Raw genomic sequence first — 14710 nt, forward strand, 5'->3', positions numbered from 1 at the left:
AAGTCAAAAGTTAATTCATGTTAGGTTAGAATTGGACAAGTGGTGCTGTAGGAGTGCCATAGTATTGTTAAGGAATGTACATGGGACAAAGGAGTGTAGAACATAGCAATTTGTAGGAGTTAAGATCACAAGTCACAGCAGATTTAGGAGTCTCATTTTATTAGACTAACTGTACATTTTTCTTTTCATCCCCAAGCCACCCATGGCACTGTGAGTAAAAGTGTTAAGGACTTAGGGGCCCTTTCGGACATACAAATTTGGAGGAATTTTGTAGGATTCATATCTTTTAGAAAATAGGAGATGCTATATATCAGGATCATGAAAACAAAAGAAATCTCAATCAACGATATCAACCTTCGGATCAACATCAAACGGACCATCTCTTTCTTCCTCACAACAGAATCATTGCCTTCTTCTTCCTCTTGACGCCGGCTTGCTCTCCCACTTCCCGTTTACCTACGGTTGTCTTCAGCAGCGTCTCCACTGACGGATCCGCGCCTGCCACCTCCAACACGCTAACCTCTCCGTTTTGGAAACCCCGCCCCAGCACCGAACCATCCAGCGGTCCTCCGCCTGTGGCTGGCGGTGCACCCCGCTGCCACACCGCTCCGCGTCCGTCTTCTCCGCTGGATCGACCTTCTTCTCCTAGGAGCTTTTCTGAGCCCAGCGACAAAAAAAGCTCCTCCTAACTCTCGCCGACAGCAACCCTTTCTCATAAATTCGTCAATATCGATATGTTCACACGGTCGTCATGCCTAAACTCTAGGAAATGGATTTAAAAAATTCACTGATATGATTGAAAACATGAATTTCTAATCCCTGGCCGGCCGGAAGGAATTAGGCAGACGGCACGCCACCTCCTGCCACGAATTTTCACGTTTGCATCCCACCACAGTTTTCCGAAATTTTCATGGTACGGTGCATTTTTGTAATCACACCCCTTACAAGCCACGAATTTCTAAACCCCGGCCCTCCCTCCTCTCCCCAAATCACAATCAGTCAGTCACGAGCTCGAGCACGACGACGACTTGGGCAGACAGCACGCCACCTCCTCCCCCCAAATTCGACCAGCACAACACAACCGCGACCCCTTCATGGCCCCGGCCGAAGCCGAGCTCGCCGCGGCCGCCGGCGACGACGAGGAGGCCGCGCCCCTGGTCTCCACCGGTGCCCGGCGCGCAGCCGCCGCGGCTGGAGCCCCCCGCGACGTGCACGTGCTGAGCTTGGCCTTCCTCTTCGTCTTCCTCGCCTACCACGCCGCGCAGAACCTCCAGAGCACCGTCAACACGGTACCCAATTCAACCGCCTCCCCGGCTCGGGTCGCGCGTGTCCCGTGACGCATATCCACATGTGGCTGCTGTTTGGCAGGACGAGAACCTGGGGTCGATGTCGCTGGGGGTGCTGTACACGTCGTTCACGGCGTTCTCGGCGGTGGGGTCGGCGGTGGTGCGGTGGATGGGCTCCAAGCGCGCGCTCGTCGTCGGCACCTCCGGCTACCTCCTCTTCATCGCCGCCAACCTCGCCCCGTCCTGGTATGCACGCGCCTCCGGTTACCTCCCCTCTCGCTGTTCTCTGCAATGCGGTTCACTTCCTCCTGGGGATCTGGGTATACTTGGATTGCATCAAGTGTCTGAATTCTGACAGACTAGCGCAGTAGCTGAATCTCCCTGACAATTCAGACAAATCTAATCGAATCTTTCTGAATCCTGTCGGATCATACGACTAGCAGAGGAAGTGCTATAAAGCAGGGAATGCCGAGGTGGTAGATGCAAAAGTTTTAGGGGCTGCTAGAAATACAGTAATTTTACAGGATTTGCGTAGGAACTTCTTTTCTACAGTATCAAGGAATTTCACAATAATTTTTCTGGAACCAAGGAAAAATAATCTGGAGACATAACATTACGCATAGTTTGGAGAGAAAGTATCATTTAGGCATTAAATTGCTATTGCTTGGTGTCCCTATGTCTCAGTTATGCTCAGTTGTGTTTAGAGATCATGTAGAAAAAAAGTAATAATCCTACTCATCTAATTCTATGCTTGTTGACATGTGATTTTGGTCTCACGTGTTAGTGGATACACAGTACTTAAACAATAAGTCAGGCGATCCGTGTTCTAAGTAGAGATAGCAATTGGGTATAACGGGTACGTGTAGTGTTCACCTATACTCGTACTTATCAGTTTTTTACTTGCTCGTGGGCGAAGAGTGAACATCAAATTCATCATCTATGGGTACCCATCATCCATGGATATTCCCGTTTACCCGTTGATGATATGGGCTGAAATCTGAATTCACTTCATCCAAGCAGATCGAGAGAACTAGCCATAAATGAAAACGTCAATAACGGCTAAGCAAGTGTGCATACCAAGTTGATACCTAACCTATAAGACATCAATAACTGCGAAGAACTTCTGCTGATATCTGTTCTTACGAGACATCAGTAACCAAGTTGATATATATAATGCCTAAGCAAGTGTGACTGTACCAGAGCAGCAGCAAGTAGTAGCAAAAGACGGTGAAGTAGGTGCCATCGAGGCCCTTGGCAGAAGCCGCTGCGGTACCCGGCCCTCTGCGCCACGGCGAGCGCCGTCGAGTAGGCCCGTCGCTGAGTATGCCCGCATTTGGTGCTCCGATTTGTATCTATGTGAGCGCCTGCTCGGCGATGTTGCTGGCATTGGAGAGCGTGTCCTGGCTCCTGGAGGAGAGCTTGGAGAGTGCGTGCGCTGAGGCCATCGATGACGACGATGAGTGGCCCGACGGCGAGCGTGGCGAGCGTGAGCTGCTAGGTGGCGGTGAATTCGGCGACGAAGCCTGCGATGAAGGTGTCCATGTAGTGGATGAGGTTGCCGAGCTTCTCATTAATAGCGTCCTGCATGATGACAGCGTCAGCCCATGGGGATATGATGGATCCGATTTGAGGATTTGGGATGGCGGCGGGGACTGCGCGGGTTAGGGGTTGGGGTGAATGAGTGATAGACTGGGTAGATGGGGTAATGGGTCTTGGATTTTTGACTCACAACTACGGAGTGGGCCCACACATCATAACTATAGACGGGTAAATAACTGTTACAGGTATAGATAAGTCTTATTTATACCCATGCTCATATACCCATCATATCGTTTTTTATTCACAAACGTAACTACAAGTACCAAATGTGATTCATATCTGATCCTATTAGAGTATTTAGCTACGAGTAAATGGATAATCTTACTCACAAGAAACTGCTTCCAATACTGTGCCGATGTGTGAGCGTGTGTGCAACTTAAGTGCTGCCAAAAAAAAAAAAGGTGATTCATATCTGATCCTATTAGAGTATTTAGCTACGAGTAAATGGATAATCTTACTCACAAGAAACTGCTTCCAATACTGTGCCGATGTGTGAGCGTGTGTGCAACTTAAGTGCTGCCAAAAAAAAAAAAAAAGGTTGGCAAACGCCAAGCGTCATACGGATATTGTTGGACCTCTGGATGCCTGTTGGCTGGTGCTGGTGGTTGGTGAGTTCTGCGATTTCATCTGACACCTCACCTGACAGGGTTCAATTTATCGATAGTAATCGATAAATTTGCGGGTTACTGACCTTATCGCTCCCATCCAATTTTAGAAATCAAAGGTAACCGAATTTAAATTCAAAAAATTCAAAAAAATATAAAAAATTAAAAAATCCTAAAAAAATAGACACAATTCTAAGATCTTATGTGAACTTTTTTTTTTCAAAAATAATGTCGTTTGCATCGTATTCTATACGGAGAAAGTTTGAAAAAAATAAGAAAGTTGAAATATGCGGCTCAGTTATTAACTCATGTTAAGAAAAAGCTTAACATACAAATATATATTTTTCTTATATAGGACGTATCTTAAGAGAATTTTTAAAATTGATTTTACTTCATTTATAATTTTATTAATTTCTCTATGATTTTTACAAAGTTCACAAGAATAAAGTGAATACGTTAAGAAACAACACTGTAATTAATTTTTTTATGTCTACTATTGTTTTTTTTACATAAAGCATAGTATAAATAAACTAATAAAAGTGGTTTCACTAGTTTTAGAGATGTGATGGGTCAGTTATGAATTAATCTAGTCGCAACACATTTACACAATCATGCATGTTACAATAACTAATTCATGAGTTCATATATTTTTAAAAAACATAGGATCATGTGAGAAGATTAAAAAAATTAGTTTCATGATTTTTAGATTAGCAAAGAGTAAACTATACATTTAACTTGGTTTAACAAATACATTTTCTCACAGAAAATTTTCAACTTTTTAATGAGTATAAATATTTTATCATGTAGATCATGTTACGAGAAAACCAACAAAATTTGTTTCACTTGATTTGGAGCTCAGATGAATTAGTTATTGATTTGACAAGATTGAGCTAATTTTTGGATTTTTTTTGAATTTATTGAAAATCGAGAAAACCGAGCAGTTACTGACAAAACTGAGCGGTTACCGATAATACGGAAAATTCGAGAAAATCGCTCGATAAATCAAGAAAATTGCTCGGCTCGGTAATCAAATTGCTCGGCTCGGTAATCAGTCCGATTCAACCGGTTACCGAGAGGTGATTCTGATAAATTTTGATCAAATTTTAAATTTTAGCAAATAAATTTTGTCCGAATTTCAGCCGAATTTTGAGCGATTGTCGTGATAATCGTGAATTTTCGATAATTGCCCGAGCTCGGTAATATAAGTTAAACCTTGCACCTGACCAATGGAATCCTTCGAGTATCAGTGCATCTCCGTTAATGCCCAGTCAGCTAGCTATAGCGGCAGATCCATGTAGGATTTTTGGCTAGTTGCGGAGAGAGAGTTAGCTCTTGATGAAGCGCTAGCCGATAGTCATGTCAGACTATGACAGGCTCGTGTGTCCCACCACGTACGGGACAAGGGCGGTGCGGAGTGGGAGCGCGGATCCTTCTTGCCGGCCTCCCGCGAGCACACGGTTGGAGTCGTGTGCTCGAACTGCCGAGTGCTGGCGGCGCGAATCGGCCTCGATGTGGCCAGTGGAGGAGAAGGGGGACCGACGGCAAAGCCGATCTCGTCGATGCCACCGCCAAGCCGAGTCAACCTCATGCCAGCGACGAAGAAGAGGGAGAGACCGACGAATCTGGGCCTCTCCTTCGTCGACCTCGCCGGTGGGGAAGGAAGTGGCCCTTGAGGCTGTGAGCCGCAACACTATTGATGTGAAGCCATGGCAGGCGCTATGGTCCAAGAGACGCTGAGCAATGAAATGCATATACTAGTGTGGCTACCACAACCAGGTAAGAACGACAAGGGCAATGGTCAAGGAAGCTAGACTAAAAAGGCAATTTATCACACCTAAATCTGGAACTTCTGCCCTCATCTTCCTGCGACCTATAAACTACTACATGTACTCTTTTTTTATATGTTTGAAACTACCAAGATTGGCTATATAAAAATTATATGACCAGATTTGTCTTTAGAAAAGCATTCGTAAGAGTATAATTTTATTAGTGTATATTGATACAATGTTACCAAAAATAGTAGCCAAAAGACACCTTGAAGACCGTGAAAAATCAACAAGGACAAATAAAAAAACGGAGGCAGTATATGCTATAGTATTGGGTTTTTTCAATCATCATGATATGTGATTTTTTCAATACTTTAGGTAACATGGAGTGTGGCAATAATTTTTTCCGTAATTACTTCAATTTCTGTAACTCAAAGAGATGATGAACAAGCATGGCAACTAGAAGTGGGCAACAATGCTTGCATGGGCTCTTTACAATCACCCTCTCCACTTCTGCCCGCCTTGCATGTTCAGCATCCTTGGAGTATGCAAAGAAAAAACAAGCTATTGATAAAGAACTACAAACTCAAGGCCACACTCCATGTTCCCTAAAACATGATAACTGGTCTATTTGGGCATATTAAATCACTAAGCATAGTGAAAAATCAGCATCCATAACATACAACTAAAAATTAACAAGAAGCTTGGTAATTTTTTATAAGGCCATGTTTGTAAACCCTATGTATTATCAACACGAAACCAACATGTCACTACTTCTCTTACGCTATAGCGGCGGACTCAAGATTCTACAAATGGATGTATAGACATTCTTGCATTTATGTTTTTTCCTAAATACATGTCATTCTAGTACACGACATTCCAAAGGAAAATATTAACCTAGCAAAGATCTTTACTATAACCTACATATAAGGAACTATGAGCAAAAAAAATTCAAATCCACAATAGAAAAATCACAAGAATTGTTCTAATAACCAACATGTCAAAATAACTAGTGCTCTCATATGACTATATTTAAATTATTATTCTAGCTTTCCTTGAAATCTATTTCTAAGTATCCAGAATTTGGCAATACTACAGCTTGGGGACGACCAATAAGATTTTCTTTATCGAAGACCACATTTCGGGAACACTTCCACCCTTTTCGTTCATTATAATATCCAACAAATATACATCAGATAGCTTTCTTGATGAATTTACTCCATAGATGACTGGGCACAATCAGATAACATACACAACCAAAGAACGAAAGTGACTTCAGAGTCTACTTGGTAAGGGGGTCAACGATTATGTGGCTTCTTGAATGGTGAGATTCAGCTTTAAGGGAGGAATGAAATTAAAGGGAAGGAGAGTTGGGAACCAACAAATATAGCCCAGGTTAATCATTACATCATTGTTATATAGCAATATCAATATCTTTTATGTATAAATATCTTTTCTCTAGAAACATATTTGAAAGTATCAAGCTTTAGATGATTTTATATATTATCTTGAAACATAAAGTATTGTAAAAGAATTATACATTTATTGGATCTTAATAACAATCTAGAAGGTTTTCTTTATAAAATTAAGATTTTAGAGGTGTCAATCGGGTATTTTATGGTAAGATAAGACTTTTTGAAAAGAAGGGAAAACTATCCTAAGGATTTCCATAAAATGTTTAAGAAATTATAGCACGATGAGAAGCTTTTGTAGGTTGGTTATGTTTTTCTTATGTTATATATTATATTGTGCTTTCCAATGGGCATACTTTAGATTGAATATTAATAATTTTATATTTGTTTGTTGATAATAAACAAAGAAAATTAAATAGAGTTCTAAATAATATAATTCTATATGTTATGAGTATACAGTAGAGTCTAGACTCTAAAAGAGAAGTGTCTGGATGTTTGTAGTAGTGTTCATATTCTAAACTATTTTTTTTTTTAAATGTAGAGCACTTGAATGTTCTTCTAGTTCTAGTAGTTGTTAGCACTACTAGTCTGATTGGCGCGCATATGCTGCGCCCGTTTTTATTTTGCTGTGTAGAGCACAACAAAAGAAGACTAAAATAAATTAGGTTCACAAATTTTCAATTAATTATAGAGAAAACAATAGTTCTTTTATGCATGCACATAGTTTTAACATGTAGGTGGAAGTAATACTAACCTAAAAAAATTGTTTCATATTTTTTTTGAGTTTTAGATATTTTTCTTTGCATTTTAGTTTTTTTCCGCTGATTTATTAATATAACTAATATTCATTTCGATATTTTTCTAAAATTTCCCGAAAAAGAAAATTACATATATATGTATATATATACATATGTATATACGTATACATGTATACCTATACGTATATATACATGTACATACACATGGCCCTGAGAATTCAGGGATCTCATGCACTTTAGTATATAGTAGTTGATTCATTGTCTCATGTTTGTGTGCCTCATGATCAAACCTTTAAGAAATTGTAACACGTATAGTCGGGGTTATTGTTAACGCCAATCACATCACAATCTGCCAACCAAAACAAAGCCATCGCAGTTGCGGTCTATCCAAGTCTCCCTCACTTGATCCAATTAGATGTATCATCGACATTTCTGCTTGCACTAGAGTCGTGCCACCACAATCAAGATTTGGTTGAATTTGATCTTCCTCATCCAAATTATGTTTGATCTGTTCATAGCAATTAGTTGATACATCACCATTTGTTAGATCCGAGTGATTTGTTGCCTCCACATGTAACAACATCAACATCTACTAGATCCCGTCAAAACCAAGTGACTCTATGGAGATATATTTAGATTAGGCAAGTTGCCTCCTTCAGATACGTTCAGATCTATAACCGCCATCTAGATCTTAAATATGAGCCTCACCTAGATCTAGTTAAATCTATCACTAGTGTCGCCCGTCATGCCATGACCTATTAGATTTGGAAAAAAAAAGACATCATACCAAGATCTTATCAATTTAAGTTAGCTACATGTTACCAACATCGATTCTTTAATCATTTGTCTCCTCTAATGTTAGGACAATGATGACCCATCTAGATATTGTTTGTCCATAGCCAGGGCTATGAAATTGATGTTGGGAATGGGATAGAGAGGAGGGGAGGACGATGTTGTTGGTGGGCAATTCGACATTTGGTTTCCCTAGGCCAAAAGTTGGTGAAGAGCTGTTGGGGGTGGGGAAGGTTTTATATGCGTTTTGGAGCTTTTTTGTAAGGAGCGACGTATATGTACCGACAAAACTCTTACGAACTGTTTACAAATGGATCATCGAGAGGCCAAATTAATTAATAGTGTTTATGCTAATCATGGAGCAATTAATCCAATTCCTGTTTGCACGTTCACACGATAACCTTTTGTAAATGGTTAGTGAAAAAAAAATAAGTATGCCATTTCTCTTGTGTGAGAGGTGGAAGAGAAAAAGGGCAAACATGGAAAGTCCCTCATTTATTCCCAGGCTGCAAAGCCCTAGATTGTAATACGTTTATTTGTTTAAATCAAGCCCCTCTAGCATTATTTTGTTGATTTGAGCCCTCAAACTATACAGCTATGGATAATTGGATCCTACTTATCATCGACACCTAGCTTACGTGCCATATTGGATACCATCCTGGCAAACATAGACAGTGGGGCCATCTATCAGGAACATAGATTGTCGACTTCGTCAAGAGACCTGCCCTTGTTGTGGTCGTGCTCTGTTCCTCCAGAAGCGGCTGGCGGCTCATGACGGTCATCCTAGTAGCAGTGGCGGACGGTGAAGTGTAGAGAGGCTCTTGTCTTCTTCCTCCCTCCTCCTCCTCCTCCATTGTTGTTCCCCCAGTAGAGGGGCTTGAGCCCACACAGCCCCCGTGTGACCACCGCCAATGGCATTGCCGTCGCTCGATCGATCTCATGGAGCAGCGACGAGCTAGTCCAATGCTGCCAAGAAATGTGGTCGTGTCCGGTGCGGCTGGAGTAGAATAGTCGCGTCGGCACCTTCTGCTTCTGGTGGTTAGTATTTCTGCCATTCAGGTCCGTCACCTGACAAATGGAATCCATATCCAGACTGCAGTTTGGTACTGTATGCAAGTATATGGATGCGTCCAACGGCAGCCGCTGTGATTTGGGCCGACGACTGTCACGGTCGTTGTCAGCATCGCAAGACTCAAGAGGACACCAACACGGGTGCAGGCGAGAGCAATAGCGCTCCAAATCCTGCGAGCTGGGACAACTCTTGCTCTCATCAATCGAGGAGTGTCGATCTCAGATCATCCTAATCATATATTTTTTATTTCATTTTCTTTCTGATTCTTCTCTCCAATCTCTTTTTTTATTTTCTCTTACTTTAAAGAGATTTGTGAAAGGAAATAAAAGAGAATCTTGTCTTGGAGCGAATGGCTTTGGAAATCCCTTCGTGATAAAAACCGTAAAAGAAAATTGTTAGAATACCGAAAGGAACGAAAATCCCTTCACAAAGATATTCTCGTCCGTGAAAAGACTCTCTTAGGATGATCTCACAACCTATTACCTTTGACAATAGTAAGACTTGGTACATATAGAAAAACAAAATCATCATAGATTGGAACTCACAAGGAAAGAAATATACATAAATGACACAGCCAAACCACTACTAATAGGACTAGTCACTAATGTGGTATAAGTCGCAGACACTGATTCAACGCTTAAGAACCTGATGTATGTGATCTCATGTTTTCGTTTACTTGTCCCTATGCCAAAATTGAGTTCACAAGAAACTATTAAAGAATTTTTTTACTAGTAACCTACTCATATTAACTGTATAAATTTGTATATGTCGTTAGATGTATAACGAAATAACACTATGATCATTTTGACTCAAGCTTCGCCCATGTTTCAAATGTTTTTTGTTTCCCCACCATTTCAAGTGTCGGTTGGCGTACGATAACTGTATAATAATGATCCAAGATATTTCTTTTTGATTGGATGTTGCAACTGCTCTATCCAATCGGGAGAGTTTCGGGGGAGAACGTCGATGGCCACGTGCACCCTCTTGCTTGATCATATCATATCAAACGGCAGGAATCGTCCAAGAGCACACGGACAAAAAGCGCAGGAAATCCTCGGCTGACTAGGAGCCACTGCCCTACGGGCCCCACATGCCAGCGCGGCCGCCTGCCTCGTCTCCTCCGCTCCCTCGCCGGCCACCTCCTCGTAGAATTGATACGGGCGCCCCCTACTCCCGGAGTGGGATTCCCTGACTTCGTCAACTGTGACTTCAAATTGATGTGAACCAATTGGATTTGAGGCCCTCCCCGGGAATAAAAGCTTCCACCAGAAGCTTCTCCCTCACATCGCTTCACTATCGCGCCCCACGCCCCCGCAGATATGGACGGACACCGCGACGAGGAAGAGGCGGCCACCGCCCCGCTCCTCGCCGCGCCGGCGCTGGTGGCGGGCGGGAGGAGCCATGCCGCCGACGCCCACGTCCTCTCCGCCGCCTTCCTCTTCGTCTTCTCCGCATACTGCGCTGCCCAGAACCTCGAGAGCACCGTCAACACAGTACGCCACCGCCCCCTTCCCCCTGTTCCTTACTAACTCCGATTCGTCGTGCTCGTTCTCATCAGTTTCGACGGGGGCCTCGCGGACTCGCGCTGCAGGAGGGCGACCTGGGAACAGTCTCGATGGGGATACTGTACACCTCCTTCACGCTCTTCGCGGTGGCCTCGTCGCCGGTGGTTACGCGGATGGGCCCCAAGCGCGCGCTCGTCGTCGGCACCAGCGGATACCTGCTCTTCATCCTCGCCAACCTCGTCCCGACATGGTGCGTGCGTGTTGGTTGCGGATCGCGATCTGCTTGACAGGCACGGGCGGTGTGCCGGTGTCGTGGTGGCGTGTTGGTTTTGGAATTGGATGCGTTCTGCCTGTTTGACGAAATTGCTAGCTAGGCAATGCTCGTTTGGATTAGAGATCAGTGATGATTCTACTCTCGATGGACTCCTGTTTGGGTAGAGGACGCACAAATTCAGGACCATTGGGCAGTCGGGCCCTGATGAGTGGGATAGAGGTAGTATGTGTTTTTGCATTCGTCAGTTTACATCCCCTCTTTTTTATTTTTTTTAGATAAGGGTCCCTTGACCCGGCCTTCTAGGAGGCCAATTTGTGGATGCCAGGTATCTATCTCTGGCCGGCTAGGTCCCACGTTGAGCTTTTACCAACTGCTCCACGAGCAGTTCCCTACATCCCCTTTTTACCACGGCGTAACAATTGTCCAGGCCGAAAATGGTCAAATGACCTCCTTCTGGTTCGACAACCGGCTCTGTTCGCACTCTTTCTGACTCTGATCGTGGTGTGCTTGTGCCACGGTGGCATGTTGGTTTGGAATTTGGATACGTGGTGCCTCTCTGATCAAATGACTAGTTAGGCAATGCTCGTTTGAGTTAGAGATGAGTGTTGATTCTACTCGGTCAACTCTTGTTTTGTTGTGTGCTGCAGATCGTGTTGCATGAAGGATGCAAAAAATTCAGACCATTGGTAGGTCTGGGCCTGATCATTGGGACATAGAGGTAGTGTATGTGTCATGTTCCCACCACTTTTCATGGTCTGCGGCCTCCCTCCGGTCAATAAGTGGGTTGGAAGGTACTCAGGAATTCTGGTTCTTTGGGTTCTTAAGAATGCGTTTTCGAACTTATTGTTCATGACTTTTTTGGACCTCTCAGCGTTTCGACTCTCACTAGGGATTGTCTCCAGGTTATATACCAAACAATCTACCAGGGAAACACTTTTCTGTTTCTTTGATACGCGATATGGATAGCTTTGGGCCCTAGTTCATTTGCTTCCCAATCTAGTTGGTGTTTCAATTGTGTAAAATACTAATGAAAAGTTGTAGTACATTCAACATGCCACCTTTCATGTAATGTTAACTTGAATGACAAATTGTTAGGTACACGATGGTGCCTGCTTCACTGTACCTTGGCTTTACTGCATCCATCATTTGGGTTGGGCAGGTACCAGCTCTGCTTTTCAATGAAATGTTTAGTCCCCATTTGTTTCCAGCTCACATACCTATATTTTTGCACTGCAGGGTACATACCTTACATCAGCTGCCCTCAGTCATGCAAGAGAAAATAATTTGCCTGAGGGTCCAACTTTAGGGAGCTTTAACGGGGAGTTTTGGGGAATGTTTGCTAGCACACAGGTACAATTGTATAAGAGCTATTCTTAATCAAGACATGCCCGGAGATATTCTAGTATTTGTTCTTCATAGCGCAACTGTAGCATCTATTTCTCTCTAGGTATGTGTCCTTTACAGTACAATAGTTTCTGATCTGCACCATCTGAACTATGTAGGTCATTGGAAATTTGATCTCACTTGCTCTACTGAGAAATGGAAAGGTTAGAATCGTACTATATTCAAACTGCAAATTCTCTACATTTGGCATTATGTTCTTGATACCGATAATTAGTAGCTAAATTGAGGTTCATGACTTGCACTATATTACCATGACTTCCTCGTTTCTTTGATATTTTCCTTAATGTCATTTTGACTGCTTTGTAGAGTGTTGAATACACATTTGCTTGTGAGTGCCACTTGTTTGATCATCTGGTTTTCATATGACTTCAGGATGGTGGAAGTGTCACGGGAAAAAATCTGCTGTTTGTTGTGTTTCTTGGCTGCATGATTGTGGGCATTGTGTTAATGTGTTTGCTGTCCAAAAGAGACGAGAAAGGAAATAATGCTCCAACACATTCCTCATTTGGAGCAATGTTGAAATACATTGTTGCCCCTCTTAAGGACCGAAGAATGCTTCTTATTATCCCTCTAATAGCATATTCTGGTTTACAACAGGCATTTGTATGGTAAGTAGCCCATATTGTTTTCAACATCCATGGTTGTTCACTTATTACTATGCATTTTATAAGAGAGTCTGTGGATTTCTTATGAAGGGCGGTATTCACAAAGAGTATTGTAACACCTGTTCTTGGCATCTCTGGTGTTGGTGGAGCCATGGCGATTTATGGTGCAGCTGATGTAGTTGTAAGTGAAATCACGATTACCTGATTGTTGAATTACTTAGTTTATCCTTTTGCCCTGAAAATGTTGACAAATGTCCTCAATTCTTTGTACCATTTCATGCTGCATTCTGTTTTAATTTTACCAAGGCTTCTGTTGTTGCCATTACTTTACAGCAAGAATTGCCAAAGTGCACTAGTCATACTAGCAACCGCATCATATATTGTTTTCCAGTTATCTGCAATCTATAACTGTACTGTTCTAAACTACTAAAAAAATGTACTCCATGATGTACCTGACTTTTTGAACATGCCTGGTATTGCAGTGTTCATTGGTTGCTGGACGTTTGACCTCCGGACTTCATTCAGCTACATTTATAGTGTCAGTGGGAGCTATTGTGCAGGCCGTAGTTCTATTCTGGTTGCTTCTTTTTTACAGGTTTGATTTCTGTAAATGCCATTTTGCAGTTGTGCCTGTGAATGTTACTGTAATTTACTCATCTTAATCTTTGCCCGCAGTCCGATGGCTGGACTGCTTGGCGCTGCGGTGCCACTATTCATAGGTGCCTTATGGGGTGTTGGTGATGGTGTCTTGAATACACAGTTAAGTGCACTCCTTGGGCTGCTGTTCGAAGATGTCAAGGTAATCTCATTTTAGTTTGCTTTCTTTAGAGTTTCATCTATGCATACGGCTTGAATGCTATGCTTTGATCTCATTTGCTGGCTTATGAATTTCATTCTTTAAATATTTGATGGTTATAATTTCACGCATTTCCTTTGCTGGCATAACTACTTCTCTTCAACGAATACTCAAGTTTGACATAATGGAAAATGCAGGAGGCTGCCTTTGCACAGCTGAAGGTCTGGCAATCAGGTGCCATCGCAGTCATCTTCTTCCTGAGCCCAAGCATCACGCTGCAAGCGATGCTTATGTTGATGACCACAGCGCTCTTCATCTCCTTTGGCTCATTCCTGTTCCTTACCCTTGTCGTTGAGAAATCATCGACTGTGAGATCCTGAGGCGAATATGTTTTCCGATATCCAAACCGATGCCGTTGTGACTTCGTCAGTATTTTGAGCGGCGTGTACTGCCTGTACTCCCCCACATTGTATTCAGCCGTTGGGACTTCGTCAGTTACATGAAAGGGAAATGCAGAGTCCATCAGATGTGGGTTCTGACACCACGTTACGCCATTGGTTTCAGCCATTGCTGAAGGGAAGTTGTAGCGGGCAAAATGGGGAAAGTGACAATCTGGCTTGCATCTGGTTTGCTGCTGCAGTCCTTGTCCTTTGGTTTTTTTTTTTTTTTTATCAATGTTGTAGTAAAAACACAGTTCTTACACTGTTCTTTCCTTCTGAGGTTGCGTTTGAACACATGATTTCCACAGGAATTTCGTAGAAACCTCATATTCAGTTTTATATAAATACAGGGATTTGTGTGCACGCTTAGGTGCATATTGTTCTATAAAAAAAATA

The 14710-nt window shown here is 42.6% G+C and overlaps 1 protein-coding gene across 2 annotated transcripts; it reads left to right on the plus strand.

The window, feature by feature from the left end:
• Positions 1–805: 805 nt before the first annotated feature.
• LOC133904698 (UNC93-like protein 3) lies at positions 806–14677 on the plus strand. 2 transcript variants are annotated; one of them, XM_062346184.1, is made up of 10 exons: positions 806–1289; positions 1369–1532; positions 12165–12228; positions 12306–12419; positions 12572–12616; positions 12846–13081; positions 13169–13259; positions 13561–13673; positions 13754–13877; positions 14072–14677. In XM_062346184.1, the coding sequence occupies exons 1-10, from the start codon at positions 1095–1097 to the stop codon at positions 14252–14254; spliced, it is 1329 nt and encodes a 442-aa protein (XP_062202168.1). In that variant the 5' UTR covers positions 806–1094; the 3' UTR covers positions 14255–14677. The 2 variants fall into 2 exon arrangements, with proteins under 2 accessions (XP_062202168.1, XP_062202169.1); XM_062346185.1 differs by lacking the exons at positions 806–1289; positions 1369–1532 and adding exons at positions 10304–10783; positions 10882–11045.
• Positions 14678–14710: the final 33 nt, after the last annotated feature.

The sequence above is a fragment of the Phragmites australis genome, chromosome 22, assembly GCF_958298935.1.
Source record: "Phragmites australis chromosome 22, lpPhrAust1.1, whole genome shotgun sequence".
Classification (NCBI taxonomy): domain Eukaryota; kingdom Viridiplantae; phylum Streptophyta; class Magnoliopsida; order Poales; family Poaceae; genus Phragmites; species Phragmites australis.

Coding starts and splice junctions, on each gene's coding strand:
- LOC133904698 (XM_062346184.1), top strand. CDS start 1,095: ATGGCCCCGGCCGAAGCCGAGCTCGCCGCGGCCGCCGGCGACGACGAG. Junction 12,617..12,845: donor CTCTACTGAGAAATGGAAAG/GTTAGAATCGTA, acceptor ATATGACTTCAG/GATGGTGGAAGTGTCACGGG. Junction 13,674..13,753: donor TGGTTGCTTCTTTTTTACAG/GTTTGATTTCTG, acceptor CTTTGCCCGCAG/TCCGATGGCTGGACTGCTTG.